This window comes from Vicugna pacos, chromosome 9, assembly GCF_048564905.1.
Source record: "Vicugna pacos chromosome 9, VicPac4, whole genome shotgun sequence".
Lineage (NCBI taxonomy): Eukaryota > Metazoa > Chordata > Mammalia > Artiodactyla > Camelidae > Vicugna > Vicugna pacos.
Genome location: NC_132995.1, coordinates 9,892,178 through 9,912,007, shown reverse-complemented (window position 1 = coordinate 9,912,007; position 19,830 = coordinate 9,892,178). Strand labels below are relative to the sequence as shown.

The 19,830-nt window shown below is 52.5% G+C and overlaps 1 protein-coding gene and 1 pseudogene across 2 annotated transcripts; both read left to right on the top strand.

Annotated features, from left to right (window-relative positions):
• The first annotated feature begins 11,447 nt into the window (after positions 1-11,447).
• LOC102524949 (interferon-inducible GTPase 5) lies at positions 11,448-14,813 on the top strand. 2 transcript variants are annotated; one of them, XM_072968770.1, is made up of 3 exons: positions 11,454-11,538; positions 12,032-12,131; positions 13,263-14,813. In XM_072968770.1, exon 3 carries the CDS (start codon positions 13,330-13,332, stop codon positions 14,722-14,724), a length of 1,395 nt encoding a protein of 464 aa, XP_072824871.1. In that variant the 5' UTR covers positions 11,454-11,538; positions 12,032-12,131; positions 13,263-13,329; the 3' UTR covers positions 14,725-14,813. The 2 variants fall into 2 exon arrangements, with proteins under 2 accessions (XP_031537712.1, XP_072824871.1); XM_031681852.2 differs by lacking the exon at positions 12,032-12,131 and having other exon boundaries at positions 11,448-11,538.
• A 2,627-nt stretch (positions 14,814-17,440) lies between these two features.
• LOC102524950 (interferon-inducible GTPase 5-like) lies at positions 17,441-19,802 on the top strand (annotated as a pseudogene).
• Positions 19,803-19,830: the final 28 nt, after the last annotated feature.

Here is a 19,830-nt window from a genome sequence, read left to right as displayed (position 1 = left end):
GCATTTCTGGGGTTCTAGAGAAGTTCCTGGCTAAGCCCATGCAGGACTCACAGACCGGTTAGGGAGAGATTACAGGTACAGAGCAGCCTTGTCAGGGAAAGGAAGACTTTCTGAACCATGTGTCTTGATGAACAATGTCAGCAAGTGCATTGGAGGGCACCTAATGCATCTCAGTGCTTCTCAGGCAGAATGAATGCCAACAATGGCATCCAGAGGGATTTAGGGAGCTCAGCTGGGGGGTGGCTCATGACTACTTCTCCCCTTGCCCTCCATATCTCTCCAGCCTTAGGCAAAGATAACTCTGTTGCTTGGACAAATTATTCCTGCGTGGCCTCCAGTGACTGCACATTTGACAACTTCATCTCTACCTCGACGTACAGCATTGGCTTTGGCTTCTGGATCAACATTACCTGTTGTCAAGGCAACTGCCAAGAGCCCCCCTCCTCTCGGTATGTTGCCACCAGAAAGCAGGCAGATGGGTGGCCAAGGAGGTGGTGGGGTGACTTTGGAGGAGAGTTTGTCCTGGGTTGAGGAGGGCAGGCACTCAACCCCCATTCCCCAACCAAGCTGCCCTAAGGCACCCTGACCCCGTCTCGGTGGGAGAGACCATTAAGATCATTAATTCCTCTGTAGTAGAGCCCATGAGTGCACGAAGGGCCCTGGGAGGTCCTGAGACTCCTCCCTTCTGACCACGCTCCCCTATACAGCCACTCTGCCAGCCTCAAGAACCCTGAGTATGTTCTTGTGTCCTACGTGTCCTGGGGGCCACTCAGGGCCCTGCAACCACTCCTTCTACATTCAGTGTCCCAGCGGGGAGACTGAGTGTGTCCAGATGAACCTGGTGTTGGAAGAAGGTAAGGTGGGCGTGATTGAGCCTGAGTGTACTGGGTTTGGATCCAGGCATGCCTGGGTTTGGGAGTTCATCTCTATCATTCACTCTGTGTGGCCCAAGATAAGTAACTTCACCTCTCTGAGCCTCAGTTTTCTCTCCTGATAAATGGGAGTGGTGGAAGCACACCTCCAGGGTTTTGGGAGGAGGAAGTGAGCTTATGAGAGCAGTGATGTAGCAGAGGGCATAAAGCAAGATTCTGGGGCCAGACTGCTTGGGTGCAAATCCTAGATCTTATGAGCTGGATCACCTTAGGCTGGGGATTTCCTTTCTCTGTGCCTCAATCTCCCCATCTGAGAAAGGGGATAATTAGAGTCTCTTATCCATAAGACTGTTGTGAAAATTAAATAAGATCATCCATTAATCTTCTAGATGAGTGCTGCCCAGAAGAAATACAATGTTCACGTGTGTAATTAAAAATTTTCAAGTAGCCGTATGAAAAAGTAACAGGTAAACTTTATTTAATAGTACACTTTATTTAACCAATATATCCAACAGTTATTTCAACATGCAAATGATATAAGAAATTATAAATGAGATATCTTATTCAGTTTTTCCTACTAAGTCTTTGAAATCTGGTGTGGATTTTACACTCACAGAATGTCCTAGTTTGTTTGTTTGTTTGTTTGTTTATTTATTTTGATGGAGGTACTGGGGATTAGAACCCAGGACCTCCTGCATGCTAAGCATACACTCTACCAATGAGCCATCCCCCATCTCCATGTCCCAGTTTAAACCAGCCACATGGCAAGCACTCAATAGCCACATGCAGCTAGTGGCTACTGTATTGAACAGCATAATTCTAGAACATAGTGAGGGCTATGTATGGTGTTTCAGTGAATCTAAAATGATATCCTTGCAGGGGTAGGGTCTAGCTGAGTGGTAGAGCACATGGGTTCAATCCCCAGTACCTCCATTAAAATGACATTGATGGGAAGACAGGAAGGCAGCTCTATTCAGAAATGTTAAAGTGTATGTGCGTTGGGAGGATGGGAATATGCGTCTTGGAACTGACAACATTCAATCTTAGTGGTGATGACTGTTACGTGTGTGTAAGGCTTACATGGACAGACCTTCAGTCAATCACTGTCCAGAGATGGATGTGTCGGGGAACTTGGGTTTGTGTGTACAGTGGGATGTGTGTATTGTGTGTGTGTGTGTTTCCTTAGAGGGGTGATGTGTCAGCAGGGAACCTGGGTGTGTTTGTGCAGATTGTTTGAGCCTCTGGGGGCATCGTGGGTGCTGTATGTGATTGAGACGTGCCTGTGTGCATGTGTGTGCACTTGTGTATATGTGTGTGTGGGTGGGTGTGGGACAGTGACTCACAAACACGGCTCTTTGAGGAAGTGTACTCCAGTTCAGGGCAAGAGGAGATAAATATAGACCATGCCGTGACACTAACATTTCTTTCTCAATTTTGTATTCTGGAGAAATTCAAAGATAAATAAAAGAATGAACCATTTAGTAAGTCCCACGTACCCTTCATCCAGCTCCAGTAATTATCATAGCCGATCCTGTTTCATCTCCACCCTGGCCCCATCTGATTTTGAATACACACTCAGGTATCCTATGACTCAACCCTAAGTATTTCCACACATCCTTAAAAGATAACTGACCTAAAAATAACCAATTGTGATGAAGTGTTTTACTGTTGGCAAAATAAGGCTATTTCACTTTCACATTCCCCATCAAATCCTCAGTAAACTAGTTACATTTGTATATTTACCTTTATACATAAACAGATCACATCCTATCGTATTTACTATGTCATATACGGCCCTGAGAGGCACAGAAAATAGTTGGGAAACCAGCTGGAGGAATGTGTGGTGCAGCGTGGCCTCCAGGTGTCATAGTTTTCATTAATATTGAACACAAGTAAAAGAACATCTGGAACATAAGTGTAAGGTGTAAAGAGTAAGAACTGAAGGCACGGCCGGGACCAGTCGCAGCTCAAAAATCAGAACATTCCTGGTGAGTTTTCCCGAAGGACATGGATTTGAGGGCCTTACATTCCCTCCGAGGTTGGCCCGGTCCCATGTGTGCCTTTCCATGTGACAAAGTCTTTTACGCAGGAGACCCCGTGGGGCTGGAAGGAGTTGCAGGAAAATCTGCTTGGTTTGGAAAAAACCCCGGCGTCTGGGGATGGCAACGCGGGGATGGCGACGCGGAGATGGTGCCAGTGGTGACGCACGTGTGCCAGGCGCTCCCGTGCAGGGGGGACACCTGCCCGCGCGCATCCTCACGTCCCGGTCCCCACGCGCGTCTCCGCAGGCGGCGGGAACTTCAGCTTGGGCGGATGAGGCACGAGCGACCTGTGCGACAACGAGGGGTTTCCCGAGCTCCCCGGCTGCCGGCTGGCGCACCCGCTGGTCTGCAGCTCCAGTCAACGCGCGGTCATGGACTCCGAGTGCTACTCGGGCGCGGCTCCCGGCGCCCCCATCGCCCTGCCTCTGCTGGTGGTCGCGCTGGGCATCGCGGCCCTCTCTTGAGCCCTCGCACCCCAACCATCCTCCCCGTCCCCGAACCCCGCTTGTTGTTCGGCTAGATGGCGCTCTGATCTATACTGGGGCATTTCTAGGGGCCTGGAAGATTCTGGTGAGAAAGTAAAAAACCAGGAGTGAGCCTCCTCCCTTAGATGAAGGGCTTCCTTAAGGCTAGTCCTCTGTCCTCACACCCGGACCCCAGAGGCTATACCTCCCCCCTCAGACTAGGCTGATTTTCTTCCTCATAGTAGAGTTGCTGTCATGGTTACACGTTCTCCTTCAGGTTGGGGGCCCCAAAGACTAAGCATCCTTCCACAAAGTAGGGGGTCCCCAACACCAGGATACTCCCTCTGGCTAGGGTTGTGTCTCTTCTCGCCAGCACTGGGAAACAACTCCTGCCTCTGTCTTCCTCTTCAGGGTCTAGCAAAGTCCTGGGCAGCCAAGGCAGAGCTTGAGGACCAAATGCACACCCAAGCCCCCAGGCTTTTAGAGTGGCCCATTCCACTCCCACCATGGGCTCTCCTCAGTCTGGACTTAATCTCCCAGTTGTAACCAAATCTGAATGAATCGCATCCCACAATGCCGTGTGCTTTGGGTTTCCTTTTTCTGACATCATACTCTGGAGCCCCTTATATGGTCTGCTGTCTCTTCTGGGAGTTCTGGGATCCGAGGGGACGTGCAGATGACAATGCTTGGGAGCCAGGATGGGCATAAGATCAAATGCTCAGTCTCGAGTGAGCATCATTTTAGAGCAAGCATTGGACCCAAAGGATTGAGCAGAGAGGTAAAGCTGGGGAACTCACAGGAGGCAGAATGCCAGGAACTATTTGCTCTCAGCTGACAGTAATAGAAAGTCCAACTAAAAGAACTGAAACAATTCACCCCGCATTCATTTAACCACTATTTATTGATCACCGTGCTATGCACCAAGCACAGTTCTAGACCCTGGACACACATAGTAAACAAAATCCCCAGCTCCCAGGAAGATTATGTTTTCGTGGGGGAGGAAGATGATAAACCTCTCATAGGGTATTCGAGACGGTGATGAGTACTCTGGAGCAAACAGTGCAGGGAAGAGGAGTGGGGACCACTGCTAAAGGAGTGCACTTATGTACAGGGCAGGTGAGGAGGCCTCGGTGAGGTGACAGCTGAGTACAGACCTGATGGGGCTGTAGGGAGGGCCATGCAGATGTCTGGGGAACCAGCTGGGGGCATTCCAGGCAGAGGGAACGGCAGAGACAAAGGCCCTGAGGCAGGAGCAGTGAGGAATAACTAACGTTGTACAGAATAATAGAAAGAACGGAGGTGGGGGTATCCAGGGGTCATTAATTCAACAGTACAAAGTACTGCTTTTTACTTGTTAAGTAATATGCCTAGAAAGCAAAGATTTTGTGTTTTATTAAAATTATTTCCTCTGCTTCATGTGATCTTAATCAGATCTCTGATTCCTTAGAAAAACAGAAACTTCTTAATATTTAAAGAGCTAAGTTTTGCTCAGAACTATGTAACCTTCTATATTTGCCTTTGAAATCTTTTTGTTACTTTGGTGAAGTAGGCAAGTGTCATTGCATGATAATCTGTGATCCAATTTAGTCAAGTATCCAAAACCTTTTGATGTTTTTTTTGACAAACTTCCCCCAAATAAAATTCTAAATAAAATCTTTTTGACCTGAAAGTAACTTTGGGAGTTTCCAGAGGGCCTCTGGAACATCTTAAAAGATTCATTCCCTTTATTAAAAAGTAGATATTAAACTTACTAGGCTAATTTGGCATGTTAAATGGCATGGGAAACATTGTCAAATAAGTGACAGTAAACCTTCTTAGGTTATATTGCATGGGTGAATATTATTAATGTGTGTTCTAGAAATTGTATGACTTCCTAACATTCTGATATGTCCTGGTATGATATTTTCGGTCATAATTCTAGTTACTGTCTTAAAATGTGTGTTTCAGAAATAACCAAATTTCCTTGTCAGTTGCACTATACTGAACTCTCTCTCATCAGAGCCCTAGCCATTGCCATTTTTGAGTCCTTTCTCTTTTATAAACAGTTATTGTTTTATTCAGGTGCTTTTACAAAAGCATTCCTGCAAAAGCACTTCCTATTCAAAGCGATTCCAGGAAAGGACTTTTGACAAGTACAAGTTTCTGCTAACTTTAAGATCATAAAAGTGACCTAGGTAAGAATTTCCAGAACTAAAGAAAAAACTGGATTCAAGCAGAACAAGCATTCATTACATAGGACTGAATGAACTGAGGAGGATGATTATAATGTTGAAAATCACTTTTTGTTTGAAATAATACAGTTCTTTAATGTTTTGTTTTCTCATATTTAAGGAAATCTTTCCTCTTAAGCTATCTATGGCTTAACAATTTGACAAAGTACACCTTTGTAAACAAAAATTAAACATTCACTTTCTCTCTCTACTTGATCTCCCTCAAATTTGGAAATTTTTGAGTATTATTTTTATGGCGATATAGTTATTTACAAAAGTTCAAGAAAAACCTATTCTCCTTGTAATGGGACAATTAGAAACATTGACTGTGTGACCAAGGCTTTAACTGGAATATCATATTCAAGTGAGATATGCTTAGACTCAGATAGGACAAGACAACTTTCAGGAACTGCTTGAACTTGGGCTTGGCTTCCTGGCCTTGAGAGGTTTTTAAGAGTTCCATCTGAGATTCCTCACAAAAGTTCCAAAAAAAACAGATTTAAAAAGAGCTTATATGATCAATCACTATTCTTGCTGCATTTATGTAAATTTATGTAAATAATCAGGCCAAGTTTAATGCAAATAAATTTAATTTTACTCTGTATCTTTGATAAAAATGGGAGCAACTATAGAGAGAGAAATTATGTTTGCATCTTTGTCTATAATCCAATCCTGTATGGTCTCTGAGGTTTTGCTATATACCTCTAAACTGGACTGGATCCTGAATACTTCTAGTTTCTTCAGATATCTGGCTATGAGTCTCCAAACTAATGTTTCAGTCACTAAGAGCAAAGATTGCCCTTGGATCTCCTTGGAAGGGACTATACCAGGTACTGCTCATTACCTGGATGGCAGCCAAAATTCAGGGACTCGAACCTTAGAGACGCATCTCACAGCTGAGAAAGTCTCTGCTTTCTGCTAAGACCTGTCTGTCTTGGCTTAAAAGCCAGCCTAACCAGTTACTAGTTTTGTGACCTTGGGTGAGTATCTAGACCTCAGCTTTCCCGTTGGTGAAATGTGGTAATGATGGTTTCTACTTATAGAACTGATGTGAGGGTTGAAAGAGTTGATACAAGCAGAGAAATCAGAAGAGCACATGTGGTAAAAGTTCGGTCCAAGTAACCAGGAGCCTTTACTATTATTACTGGGGAAGAGGATCCCCTTTGGATCATGCAGCCAGGATATGCATTTGACTCCCAGAACCCCTTTCTTTCTGCTCCCGGACATGGCCTGTCTAGAGAATGCCTGCCCTGAGGTGTGGGTGCGGAAGAGCCTGGGGTGGCAAGGCAGGGATAAGGAAGGAAGGAGATGTTTCTGTGGGACTGAATCCCCCACGGATGGGGCCAGGATATGATCCACGTCGCTGAGCCAGCAGCCCGTGGCAGGTGTTCAGGAAATGCTTGCAGGCGGAAGCGGTCATTGAATGAATGACCATGACTCTGGAGTCTGCAGCGGGAAGAAGGGGACTTTGGGGGTGGGGGTGGGGCCAACCTGGACAGAGACTTTAATTTTATTGTACATTTCTACTGAAATAATCATGACACTCCCGGAAAAGCCTTTGGTTCCCCCCACAGGTGAAAGGTGTAAAATCCTCACTGTGGGCTGTCATGATATCTGGGGCCAGGTCACCTCTCAGGCCTCATCTCCTCGAACTCAACCCCTCGTCACTCATTTCCCTCCGTACCAGCCACCGTGATCCTTCCTGGACACACCAGGCTCACTTCTGCCTCAGGACCTTTGCACTTCCATGCCCTCTGCCTGGAATCCTCTTCCTCCTGATGCCCACGGGGTTTGTTTCCTTACTTCATTCAGATCTCTGCTCAAATGGAATGTCACCTTCTCAGACAGGCTTTCCCGGACCACTCTCAAAAATAGCACACTCCCTCCCCCAAATCACTTGGCTATTTAGTGACCTAAAACTTGTTATTTCTCACAAGTCTGTGGGTTGGCGGGGCTCAGCCAGAAGGTCCTGCTACTTCCATGTGGTGTCAGCTGGGGTGATTCCTATGGCTGCATTCAGCTGGAGCTCAGCCGTGGCTGGAATGTCCCTGATGGCTTCAGGCTCATCTCCACGTGGCCTCTGTCTGCTCCACGGGGTCTCTCCAGCAGGGTAGCAGGACCTCTACGTTGTAGCCCAGGGCTCTGAGGAGGAGAAAGCAGAAGCTGCCTTCTTAAAGTCTGGCTGTGGAAATCCCAGAATGTCATTTCTGCTACATTCTGTTGATCACAGCAAGTCACAAGACCGGCTCAGGTTCCGGAGAGCATAGAGACCCTCTCTCTTGATGGGAAGAGCAGCCTGTGTCTACAGAGAGGGGAGAGATAGTTGGCAGCCGTAGCTACAGCAAATACAGGAAGTACCATCTCCATCACTGCTGTGTTCCTGGACTAGCAGACGCCAAGTAGACACTTGGGAAGCACCTTCATTGATTCTGTGATGTGCCTCCTACCTTCTGCCGCATTTTAGCAAGTCTGAAATCAGGAAGAGTCACGGTCGATGGCACCTTACAATCGCCATCAGCCAGGCAGCCATGGTTTCGTAGCTGTCACCACCTGGATGTGATAATACAGCTGCTTTGAATTGCTTCACGACTGCTCCCCAGTGGAGGACAGAGGACTCGTGGTGTGCAACAGCACGGCTGTCCATGGCTCAGGGGCAGGAGTGACTCCACGGAGCCGGACTCTGCTTGTAGGTACAGCTGAGCCAGTTCACATCCCTTGCATTTTCTTAGTTGACACAGACAAGACAATAAGATACAGATGGCCTTTGCCTTCATGGAACTTATATTTTTGGGAAGATGTAGATAATAAACAAAAATATCATAGTGTCAAAGAGCATTCCTAGATACAACACATGAGTGGTATATGATAAAAATCCATATTTTCTAAGTCTACAAAGAGCTCTCACAGTAAGTGTAAAATAAACATTTTAAGTGATAAAAGGAAATAGAATTTTATTGGCAGTATCCCCCCCACTTATTAGTGGGATAGAAAATGATGCATCTGACAACCAGTGGCACCTCAGTTTGGGTGAACTGGGGAGCAAACTGGTGGAAGGAGTGGATGATGGGAAGATGTGTTCATCTCGTGTGTCTGTCTCCCCTCAGCTCAGCTCCTGGGTTTTGTGTCTGTCTTGGGAAGACAGGTGGGAAATCAGAATTCTAGCCCTGGTTAGATGAGTCACTCCTTGTGACAGGCTTCACACCCACACCTGGCGCATCCTAAATGCTCAGTAAGGGAACACTGGGCCCTAGAGTGTGATCACATCAGCAGCCCCACCAGCCCAGGAGGTCTGTGGGAGCAGAGATGAATGTGAATCATACATCTGGACCAGCACAGGGACTGGCCTAGAGTCGGGTCTAAACAGATGTTTGTGGAATGACTCAGTGAATTATTGGGCAAATGAGCTCTCTCTCTCTCTCTCTCGCTCTCTCTCTCTCAACTCAGCTTCTTTGCACGGGCTGGTGCCTTAGCCTGGGAGGCAACTCCCTGGCAGGCCATGGTTCACTCCTACTCATCCTTCAGATCTCAGCTCAGATGCCTCCTCCTCCAGGAAGCTCTCCTTGACCCCTGAGCTGGGTCAGGTGGCCCCTTTGTGCTCCCACAGACCTCCAGTGTTCCCCATTCCAGTCCAGCTGACTCTGGGCCTCCACTGTCTGGGGATAAATCTCTGAGTCCTGTGGGGGCAGAGCCCAGAGCTGTCTGGGACATTGCTGCGTTCCCAGCACCCAGCCCAGGACAGGGCCTGGAGAGATGCTGAATGTTTGATGAGTGAAGAGAGGAGAGGAGGCTTGGCAGACAGGCATGGGTGCAGCGTCCCTGGCTGGCGCTCTCAGGAGCTGAGAGAAAAACCCCTGGCAGCATGCCAGCTGGTATCAGGTGCGTCTGTGCTGATGCCCTGCAGCTGTCTTGGCACACAGTCACACTGAGCTGTGACCACCCCCTTTTCCTCCGACATGGAGCCCCCATGGGCAGAACCTGTCCTGATGCACTTCTGGGGCCCTGGCTCATGTCTGGGCACATGGGATCAGGAGCTGGAGGAGAATGAATGGACCTGGTGGGTTTCTAGAGATGCCATCCATATTTATTGCCTGTGTGTCATCGTGTCTCTTCTGGTCTGGAGGTCTGTGAGCGCCTGAATGTGGGTGGTTTGCAAGGCTGTTGCATCATGTTTGTCTAAGTTTGGTGTTTCCGTAATGACTCTGTATTTGAGGATCTGTGTCCTTGCTTTCCCTCGTGGGCTAGAGGTGTGTGTCTGTGAATTTGGCGGGGAGGAAACCCGGTCTGTGTGTTTGCTGCCTGGGAATGTCTGAAACTATTTTGCAATCTCAGGGTCTCTGCATTTGCGTCCGTCAGCGAGGATGTGAATGAATCTGCGTGATTGCTGGTCTGCGTTTCCCTCTTGACTATGGTTTAAGGATGCTGTGTTCTGTAATCAGCAGACTACTCTTCCCCATTCTCAGTGTGGCCATGAGCTAGTCTCTTCCCCTTCTGGGCATCCACTTTCTCCTCAGCTGTTTTTGGAGGCTCCTTTCCAGAACTAAGCTTCGAATCCTTCAGGAAAATCCTTTGAGTAGCAGGGACCTCGGGTTACATCGCAGGAAATGGGGGTGGAGGAAGGCTTGGGCAGAGAGGAGGCCAGGAGGCAAGGCAGTGTGGAGACAGTTACAAAAGGGCCAGAGGGTCCAGGGGAGGCTTAGAAGCTGCAGAGATGGGGCCAGAACTGAGGGGAGCTGGGGGAGTCCCCTGTGGCTGGGGTTCGGGTATCTTGGTCTCTAGAACTTCAGCTCCTTCTCTGTGTGCATCTCAATCCCATCCCTAGGGTCCCGGCTCTCTGACTCTGAGTCTGTTCCGTCTCTGAGCTGGTCTCTCATTCACTGTGTTCTCCTGCCTGACTCTCCCTCTGTTTTTTTCCTGGGAGTCTCTTTCCCACCTCAGCTCTCTTCTCTCTCTCTCTCTCTCTCTCTTTTTTGGAGGGGCAGGTAATTAGGTTTATTCATTTATTTATGTTTGGGGGAGGTACTGGGGATCAAACCCAGGACCTTGGCTGTGCTAAGCATGCGTTCTCCTAGTTGAGCTACACCCTCCCCCACACCCCATCCCTCTCTTTTCTCATTCACATCTCTTCCTACTTCCATCTCCCTCCTTATCCCACTGATGCCATTTGTAATGGTCTTGAGGAAGCCGAGGAGACAGAAAGCAGAATGGAGGAAGGTGTCCTGGAAGAGTCAGCACCTGAGTTGGGATTAGAAGGATGGGCTGGGGGCTGGGGAGGAGAGGATGTTCAAATTCCAGGGCAGAAGGAAGGCCAGGGTCAGGGAGCCTGGAAACCAGATACTGAATTGGGGTGTGGGCACTGCCCCACCGCCACCATGGGCCACGAATCCTGGCCAGGGCCAGGCAGGGTCATGCTGGCCTCTCGCCAATGTTCCCTCTCATCCCAGCCAGGGCTGGCTGAGCTCAATCACCACCCCTGGGGCATGCACAACCTTTGGTGAGGTGGGTAGGTGAGTAGATAGTGCAGAGAAGGGAAAGTGCATGACTTGTTTGGGAAACTGAGTTCTGGGATGGAGGAGAAATAGAGGGTGGAGTGGCCAGCAGGGCCAGGTCCTCAGATGCCAGGCTGCTGAGCTGGGACTTTGTCCTGGGGATGATGGAGACCACTACCAGGTTTGAATAAGTCTTGGTGTCAGAAAGATCTCTCTGGGTCTCTGGTGGGGGACTGGGGGCCCAGTGAGACCAACCAAGTGAGCAGCTGGGGGTGGGGTCCCTGCCCCACCATGGGACCCCGCCCCCTGACATCACTCACATTATTGCACTAGGGCTGGCTGGCCAATAAGCTGCAGCTTGCTATTATAATGGGTCCTAGCAACGGGCCCTGGCCTTGGGCTAACAGGGAGGAGACCCCACCAGCGGGGAGAGTGTGAGGGGAGAGGGAGAGCCTGCAGAGCAGGTGAGTCCCCCCGAGAGCAGAGCTCTCCAGCTGGGCCCCTTGGGTCAGCCAAGGCAGCTGTGTCCAATCCCAATCCCAGCTCCCTCAGCACTAATTCCACCCAGTGGCCACTGGCTGTCCACCCCTTGCAGTGGGACCCAGGATCTCCCACTTCTCTACCCAGGCCATGCCCGGGGTGCAGGAGGGACTAGGTGGAGCCCGGGGGAAATACCCCTGCCTGGGATAGGGAATCAGACCTGGCGGGAACAAAGGAATAAGAACCTTTTTCTGCAAGGGGTGGGGATGGCGTTGGGGATGGCTGTGGGGATGGGGGCAGCCAAGGAGACGAGAAGGGAGGCAAAGACACATGGCTGAAGGGAGAGCAGCTCTTCGGAGGGACCTGGGTTTGAGTCCTGGCTCTGCCTCTAAGCGGGGACATCACTTTTCTAATCTGAGTCTCAGTTCGTCTCCATCTGATTGGGACAATGATCCCTGACCTGAGCGTCTCTCCCAGGGTTCCCTGAAGAGCCTTAGTCAATGAGGAAGTGTATTTTAGAGGCGATGGACAAGAAGAGAGTGTGACCAGGAAGAGGGAGGGCCAGGGAAGCTCTAAGGTGAGGAGAATGGGATCCCAGGAGAGACCATCATGACGGCTCCGGGAGGTGGGAGGGGACTTGGCCGAGCATGGCCTGCCGTGCAGGGCTCGGTGTTTAATGAGATGCCTGGTGTGGGGGTCTCCCCGACGCAGGCACCTCCACCAGCTGAACCCAAGAACGTCTCCAAAGATGACCTAGGGACAGACAGATGATGGCCCTCATGATGGTCACAGCAGCCCCACAGGGTGGGCAAGGTTATCTTCCAGGGTGCAGACCCTGCAGCTGAGGCTCAGAGAGGGCAGGAACATCACAGCCAGGACTGTTCATCATGATCATAATAATGACAACAATGCTGATAGCACAGACCACCTGCTCTGGGTCAGGCACAATTTTAAGTGCTGTCTATGAACCCATTTCATTCTCAACAGCCCCGGGAGGTGGTTTGCTATCATGATCCTTATGATCTTACAGATGAGGCTAGTGAGGCAGAGTTAAGGAACTCGCCCCTAGTCACTCAGCCCTTCAGTGGCAGAGCTGGGGCTAGGTCCTAGGCAGCCTGGCTCCAGGGTCTGGGTCTGCTTTGCCATCACTTCACGTTGCTCCCAATCGCAGCAGCAGGAACGCAGTCGCTCTCTGCCTGGGCCCAGGAACGGGGCTGAAGTCCCTTCCTTTGCAGTCCTGACTATGTAAATTGAAGGACCAAGCTTCAGATATTTAGAAATTTCAGTCAGTGTCAGTAGAGCTTTAAGCCAAGAGCTGGGCCTTCTAAGTCTGGGGCCCTGTGTGACCGCACGGGTCACAAGTTGCCCATAAAACGGTCCCCATTCCTAGATTATCCCAGAGACTCCTTAGCGCCTCAGAAGCTGGTCAGTCACTAGCAGAGAAGCAAAAAGGCTCAGAGAGTGCCTCATTTTACCCCAGGTCACACAGCAAGTTAGCCGTGGAAATGGGATGTGAACCGGAGCCTGCCAGACTCCAAAGCCCCCACCCCACCCCCACCCCCGTCCAAAATGCACCCCAGGTTTTTAAGGAGGAGAGGGCTGTGGGGTTCTCGAGGGACTTCCTTTCTACCCCTGGTGTCTCTCTCTCTTTGCCTCATGCCAAGGCCCAGGAGGCGTGAACTGCTCCCTTCCCACCCCTCCCCCGCAGACGCTGAGGATCCTGCGTCAGTCCGTGACTCTCCCACAGCCCCCGCGCCGCTGAACCGCTGGTCACCATGGCTACTTCCAAGTTGCCAGCGGTGCCCGGGGAGGAAGAGACCACCATACTGATGGCCAAGGAAGAGCTGGAAGCCCTGCGCACCGCCTTCGAGTCGGGCGACATCCCCCAGGCTGCCTCCCGCCTCCGGGAGCTGCTGGCCTCCTCGGAGAGCATCAGGCTGGAGGTGGGCGTCACAGGCGAGTCAGGCGCCGGCAAGTCGTCCCTGATCAACGCCCTCCGCGGCCTGGGAGCCGAAGACCCCGGCGCGGCTCTCACCGGCGTCGTGGAGACCACAATGCAGCCCTCGCCCTACCCGCACCCACAGTTTCCAGACGTGACCCTGTGGGACCTGCCAGGGGCCGGCTCTCCCGGCTGCCCCGCCGACAAGTACCTGAAGCAGGTGGACTTTGGCCGCTATGACTTCTTCCTGCTGGTGTCCCCGCGCCGCTGCGGCGCCGTGGAGATCCGCCTGGCCTCCGAGATCCTGCGCCAGGGTAAGAAGTTCTACTTCGTGCGCACCAAGGTGGACGAGGACCTGGCGGCCACGCGCACGCAGCGGCCCTCGGGCTTCAGCGAGGCGGTGGTCCTGCAGGAGATCCGCGAGCACTGCGCCGAGCGGCTGCGCGGGGCTGGCGTGAGCGATCCCCGCATCTTCCTCGTGTCCAACCTCTCGCCCGTGCGCTACGACTTTCCGCTGCTCGTGTCCACCTGGGAGCACGACCTGCCCGCGCACCGGCGCCACGCCGGCCTGCTGTCTCTGCCCGACATCTCACTGGAGGCCCTGCAGAAGAAGAAGGACATGCTCCAGGAGCAGGTGCTCAAGACGGCCCTGGTGTCGGGCGTCATCCAGGCTCTGCCGGTGCCCGGGCTGGCGGCTGCCTATGACGACGCGCTGCTCATCCGCTCGCTGCGCGGCTACCATCGCAGCTTTGGCCTGGACGACGACTCGCTGGCCAAGCTGGCGGAGCAGGTGGGCAAACAGGCCGGGGACCTGCGCTCGGTCATACGCTCCCCGCTGGCCAACGAGGTCTCCCCTGAGACTGTCCTGCGGCTCTACTCGCAGTCTTCCGACGGTGCCATGCGGGTGGCCCGGGCCTTTGAGAAGGGCATCCCTGTGTTCGGTACGCTGGTGGCTGGAGGCATCAGCTTCGGCACCGTCTACACCATGCTCCAGGGCTGCCTCAACGAGATGGCCGAGGACGCCCAGCGGGTTCGCATCAAGGCCCTGGAGGAGGATGAGCCCCAGACTGAGGTCAGCCTGGAGGCGGCTGGTGACAATAGCGTGGAAAAGCGGGGGTCTGGGGAGGGGAACAGCGAGGAAGTCCCGCTCTCGGCCCGGCAGAAGCTTGGCCTCCTTCTCAAGTACATTCTGGACAGCTGGAAGAGGCGGGACTTGTCCGAAGACAAATGAAAGTGCAGCCCCCACCCCCGCCTCACCCACACACCAAGCCTTAACAAAACCAACCCAGCAAACAAAAAAGGCTGATGTGGTGAAAATGAGAGATGCAGTTGCTGAGGGGCGGGGTGTGGAGGGCCAAGGGAGGCAGGTGGGCCCAAGTCCCAGAGGGGATATCCTGACCTGGGGAAGGAACTGACCTTGGGAAAGAGAGGTTCAAGGTGTGGACAGGGGGCCAGGGCTCTTTAATGGTCTCGCTCTTCCGGGTCCCCAAATGGCCAAGGGGGATTTGTGGGGCGAAAAGACAGCCTGGCCTGGATCCAAGACAAGAGCACACTATCAACCTAGGTGGGTGGCTGAGTAGGGCCTGAGGCCTGCAATCTCGTGTCCTGTTTGGAGACAGAACCCATGTCCCAAAGGCGGCCTCTGGCAGGGGAGGGGCAACCAATTGGACCCCGGGATGGGCACAATACTGCCTAGCAACTGAGTTCAACAGGGAGACGGGACATCCTGGGCCAGCCCTGCTGCCTGTGAGTGATGGTGGGACTGGGTGGCAGAGTGGGGGAAGCCAGTTGGCCACTGGGCTGGCCTCTGTGCATAGCCTGGGGTAACAGAACAGGAGTGAAGGTGGAGAGAGGGTGGGTGGGTGCTTCTATGAGCATCCAAGGGGAGAGGATGCAGGGGCACAAGTGGCCACCTTGAACAGGTCTCGTTTCAGAAAGATGGTGAGTGTGTCTGTGGGTGGATGTGTGTGGCAATAAGCTTGCTGATGTGTCTGTGATTGGGAGAAATCTTGGTAAGTCTCCGTGATTTTGATGCTGTGGGTCTAAGATGGTGAGTAGTTGGCTGAGACTGGGGTTCCCAGTCTGTGTGCTTGGCTGCGTGGCCGTGTGTGAATGATGAGATGGGTCTGAGAGTGAGGCCACCTGGTGGGATTTCTGAAGCTGCACGAGGCTTCAAATGACAGAGAGTGTGCAACACACTGAGTGAGGGTATTGGTCTGGCCCAGGCATCCCTGGAAACCCAGCTCCTTGGTACAGCCTCTCGGTCTGTGCTTGGCTCTCCAGCCGGGATGCAAGAGTGAAACTGACACCTCATCTGCTCAAGCTGAACTTATATGCTGAGTCAAGGGTCACAGTGTTTAAAAAATTAAAGAACCACCAGACTGGAGGGCTTGGACAGGAAAGATTGCCTCAAGAGCTTCTGTGGGCTTAGTTGAGGATCAGGGAAGAGTGGGATTTAGGTGCAGAGAAGGGTGAGTTTCCAGGAATTCACTAAGCAGCTCTGGTACAGTGGAGGTGGCCTTACCCCAGGTACTGGCCCACCAGTACTCCCTGAGGATATTCCGGGATCTGGTGATGGTTCTAGCCTCATCTGGGGGCCTCAAATTACCCCTGACTCTGGGAAACAGACTAAGAGGTTCCACTTATACTTGGAGGATTAAAGAGAGGGTGTCAATGCTTGTTCCTAAAGAGCTCCTTGCTTTGCAAAAAGATTTCTTTCTTCCCAGAACGCCTCCCACTGGCTCCATTGGGACTATCTGGGTTTCACACGGATCTTTCTGCACCAACGCTTCGTGGGTGATCATGGTAGGGATATCTCAGACCTCCAGATGCACAAGAAAGATGATTCCTTCCAAATCCATTCCAGAAACAGCCCACATCCCTAGACCTGTGGACCCTCCGACATCATTTTGAGCACAGGGCGACTGGCCTCCAGTGTCTGGGATGGAAAGGTCAGGCGTGAATATAGCGCATGCTCTCACCGCATTGGGTCTAAGGTTAAGAGAGAATGGGTTACTTTTGCCTCCTGCCTCCATCTGGTGGTCTAGTCTGGTCCCTTCTTTCTCCACCTCTCCCTTCCCCATCCCCCATCTTGACCTTTGGCCCCTGTTCCAGCTCAGACGTCACCCTCCCCACCCAGGTCCTGCCCCCCAGGCCCTCACCTTGCCTTCCAGGCACCAGTCTCATGTACCATAAATAAGGCCACAGAGGGCTCTTTCTAATGTCACCACAGACCTCCCCTTCCCCTGCTCAGAAACCTTCCGTGGCTACTCACAGATCAAGATCCAAGCCCATCCCATGCTGGCCTCTGCCTGAACCTTATCTGCAGTGAGACCCTGAGTCTTCCTAAAACAGCAGAGCTGAGAGGGCTCTGAGGAGTCTGCTCTCCATTCAACAGGTGAGGAAACTGACACCCCCACCCCTCACAGAGGGGAAAGTGAAGGCTACAGAGGGGACCTGACTTGCCCAGCATCATCCTGCAAGTCCCTGGCACGACTGGGACTAGAAGCAGTTGTGCAATCCCAGGAGGTGAGTGCTGCTGCCCTGTCCATCGTACCAGCGAGGACTCAGAGGCCCAGTGGCAGGACAGGGCTTGCCAGAGGGTGCACTGTGGTTCCTGAGCAGACGCGGGTACTCACAAGCCAGACGGTGCGGGTGAGCAATGTGTCCACTAACATACCAGACCCAACGGGTCTCTTTTCTGAAAGTGGTCCTGGCACATAGTGGGGCTCAATTGTGCAAAGACTGGGGGCGGTTTGTAAGACAAAAGCATCAGAGGGAGCTGGTCCATATCCTGGCTCTGGTGCAGGCTGTGAGACGTTTAGCAAGTGACCTTTACCTCCCTGAGCCTGTTTTCTGCTCTGTAAAGCGAGGACTTGATGAAATGATGCATGTGGTTAGGACAGTGGCTGGCCCAGGGTAAATATTAAACATTAAGCTTACCAGCAATGGATGAGGATTCCAGCTCTGAATTGCTGCCCTGTATGGCAATGATTGATCCTAGTGCCTCGTGCATGGTCAATACCCCCCAGAAGTTAAGAATTTGAATTCTAGCATCAGGAGACCTCAGTCCCATTCCCAGTATCCCCGTGCATGAGCTGGAGGCCTCAGGCACATGATTCACCTTCTCAGTGCCAAGTGTGGGTAGGAAGGGAATCTCCTTTTCTGGCTCTTCTGAATCATTTATGAGATACTCCAGGAGGAGAACCTGGCAGTGATGAACAAATGTGAACTAAGATAAAGCACTAGCTCTCGGCCTGGCATACTGTAGCACTCTCCACGCTATTAATGGTGATGCCTCAAATATTTTGGGCATGCTGAGGGATGGAGAGAAAGCAACCCAGAGTGAAAATCCTCCCTTCCCTGCCCTCTCCGAGGGCAGCAAGTCCTGAAGACAGAGAATGGGGGGTCGGGCAGCCCACGGCAAGCGAAGTTTTCCTATCATGCCTCAGCCAGTCCAAATTACTGGAGCTCTCAAGGGACACCAGGGCTCTGAAGGAAGCCTTTGAGGAGGGGACCTGCCAGCCATAGCCACTAAGTTACAGTCTACACTTCATTTGCTGGAGAATGTCCGCTTGGACATTGCTTTAACTGGGGGGACAGGCTTGGGCAAGTCAACCTTTGTCAATGCCTTCGGGGGGCTGGGGGACGAGGACTCCAACTTGGCCTGCACAGGCGTGGTAGAAATGACTGTGGACCCCACGCCATCCCCGCACCCCAAGTATCCCAACGTTGCCGTCTGGGACCTGCCAGGCATAGGCGCACCGGCTTCCCGGGCTGACAGATAACCTCCAGTACGACTTCTTCCTCATCCTTAAGTCAGAGAGCTTTATGGCCAGCCATGCCCAGCTGGCCCGTGAGATCCCGTAGCAGGGCAAGTGTTTCTACTGCGTCCGCTCCAAGATAGACATGGACGTCGCTGACTCGCGCAGTTGACCTCGCCTCCTTCTTGGAGGAGAGGGTGCTCAGCCAGATCCGGGATGACTGTGTGCGGTGGCTGGAGGGTGAGGGCCAGGCTTTGGGGGGCTAGATTCTAGAGGGATTACCCACCCCTTCCCCTGCATCATCTCGCTGAGGCCCAGAGTGGGGAAAGGGGCCACCTAGCGTCACAGAGTGTCACACAGAGTGGGACATTGCTTACAGCTGCCATTTCCTAGGAGTTGGCACTCTGAGTCACTGGTGACAGAGCCCAGTCACTTGCATTAAGGAACCAAAATGTAGGTACTGGCTTGTGTATTTCCCAAGTTAGAGCAGTGCCAATGTGATCCATCCATGTGGATGCTGGCACATGTCGCTGGTGGCAGGTGACATGTCTTAAGGGCTCACTGCAGGCCAGGCACCACTTTTTGAACTGAGTTCCCCACCATGACAACATCTCCAGGAGGTAAGGACAATAATCCCCTTATTTTACAGATAAGAAGCCCAGAGAGGTTTCGTAATTAGCCCGAGGTCACACAGGGAGTAAGGAGCAGGCTGGGATCTGAACTCAGGCAGCCTGGCTCCAGGGCTGATGCTCTTAAACCACGTGCTGTGCTGACCCCCGGCAAATGCTTGCGCAAGGCAGCTGGGCCTGCTCGGCGCGGACACCCACTGAAGGTGCTCTTGCCTCTGGCAGCAGAGGGCCTCAGGGACCCCCAGGTCTTCCTGCTCTCCTTGTTTGAGCTGGGAAAGTATGACTTCAGCCTGCTGGAGGAATCAATGGTGAGGGGGCTAGAGAGCTGCAAGCGGCCTGTATTCCTGGTGGCCCTGCCCAACGTCCCAAAGCCCACACTGGAGAGGAAGGCGGCCTCACTGCAACAGCACATCTGGCTGGTGGCCACCGTGGCCTGCGGGGCCAACCCGAGTCCAGTGCCGGGCGTGACAGAAGTGGCATGCAACCTGTACACACTCACCCGCTCCCTGGAGGGCTACCGCCACAGCTTAGGCCTGGACAAGGGCTCCCTCAACAGGCTGGCGGAACAGACGGGCGACCCCTGCACAGGGTCCTGGAGGTGCTTTGGGGCCCGAAGACTAAGTTCAGTGAGGCGCTGGTGGCAGAACTGCTGGGTCAGGCCTCCAGGGACGCCTCAGTGTTCAGCCAGGAGCTCCTCAACATGCCCACCCCGGGTCACCTGGCTGCCTGTGGCCTCTCCTTCGCCACTGTCTACCGGATGCTCCACACCTCCCTGGAGGTGGCCGTCAAGGATGCCCAAAGTGTACTGGCTCAGGCCATCAACAACCCCCAGCACAAGCTCCTAGATAAACCTGATCAACAACCCCAGCCCTGAGCCTAGGCCAGCTGCAGGTGGCAGCAAGGGGTTGGGAGCATGCAGGCGCCCATCTGTGGTGTTGGGGGATG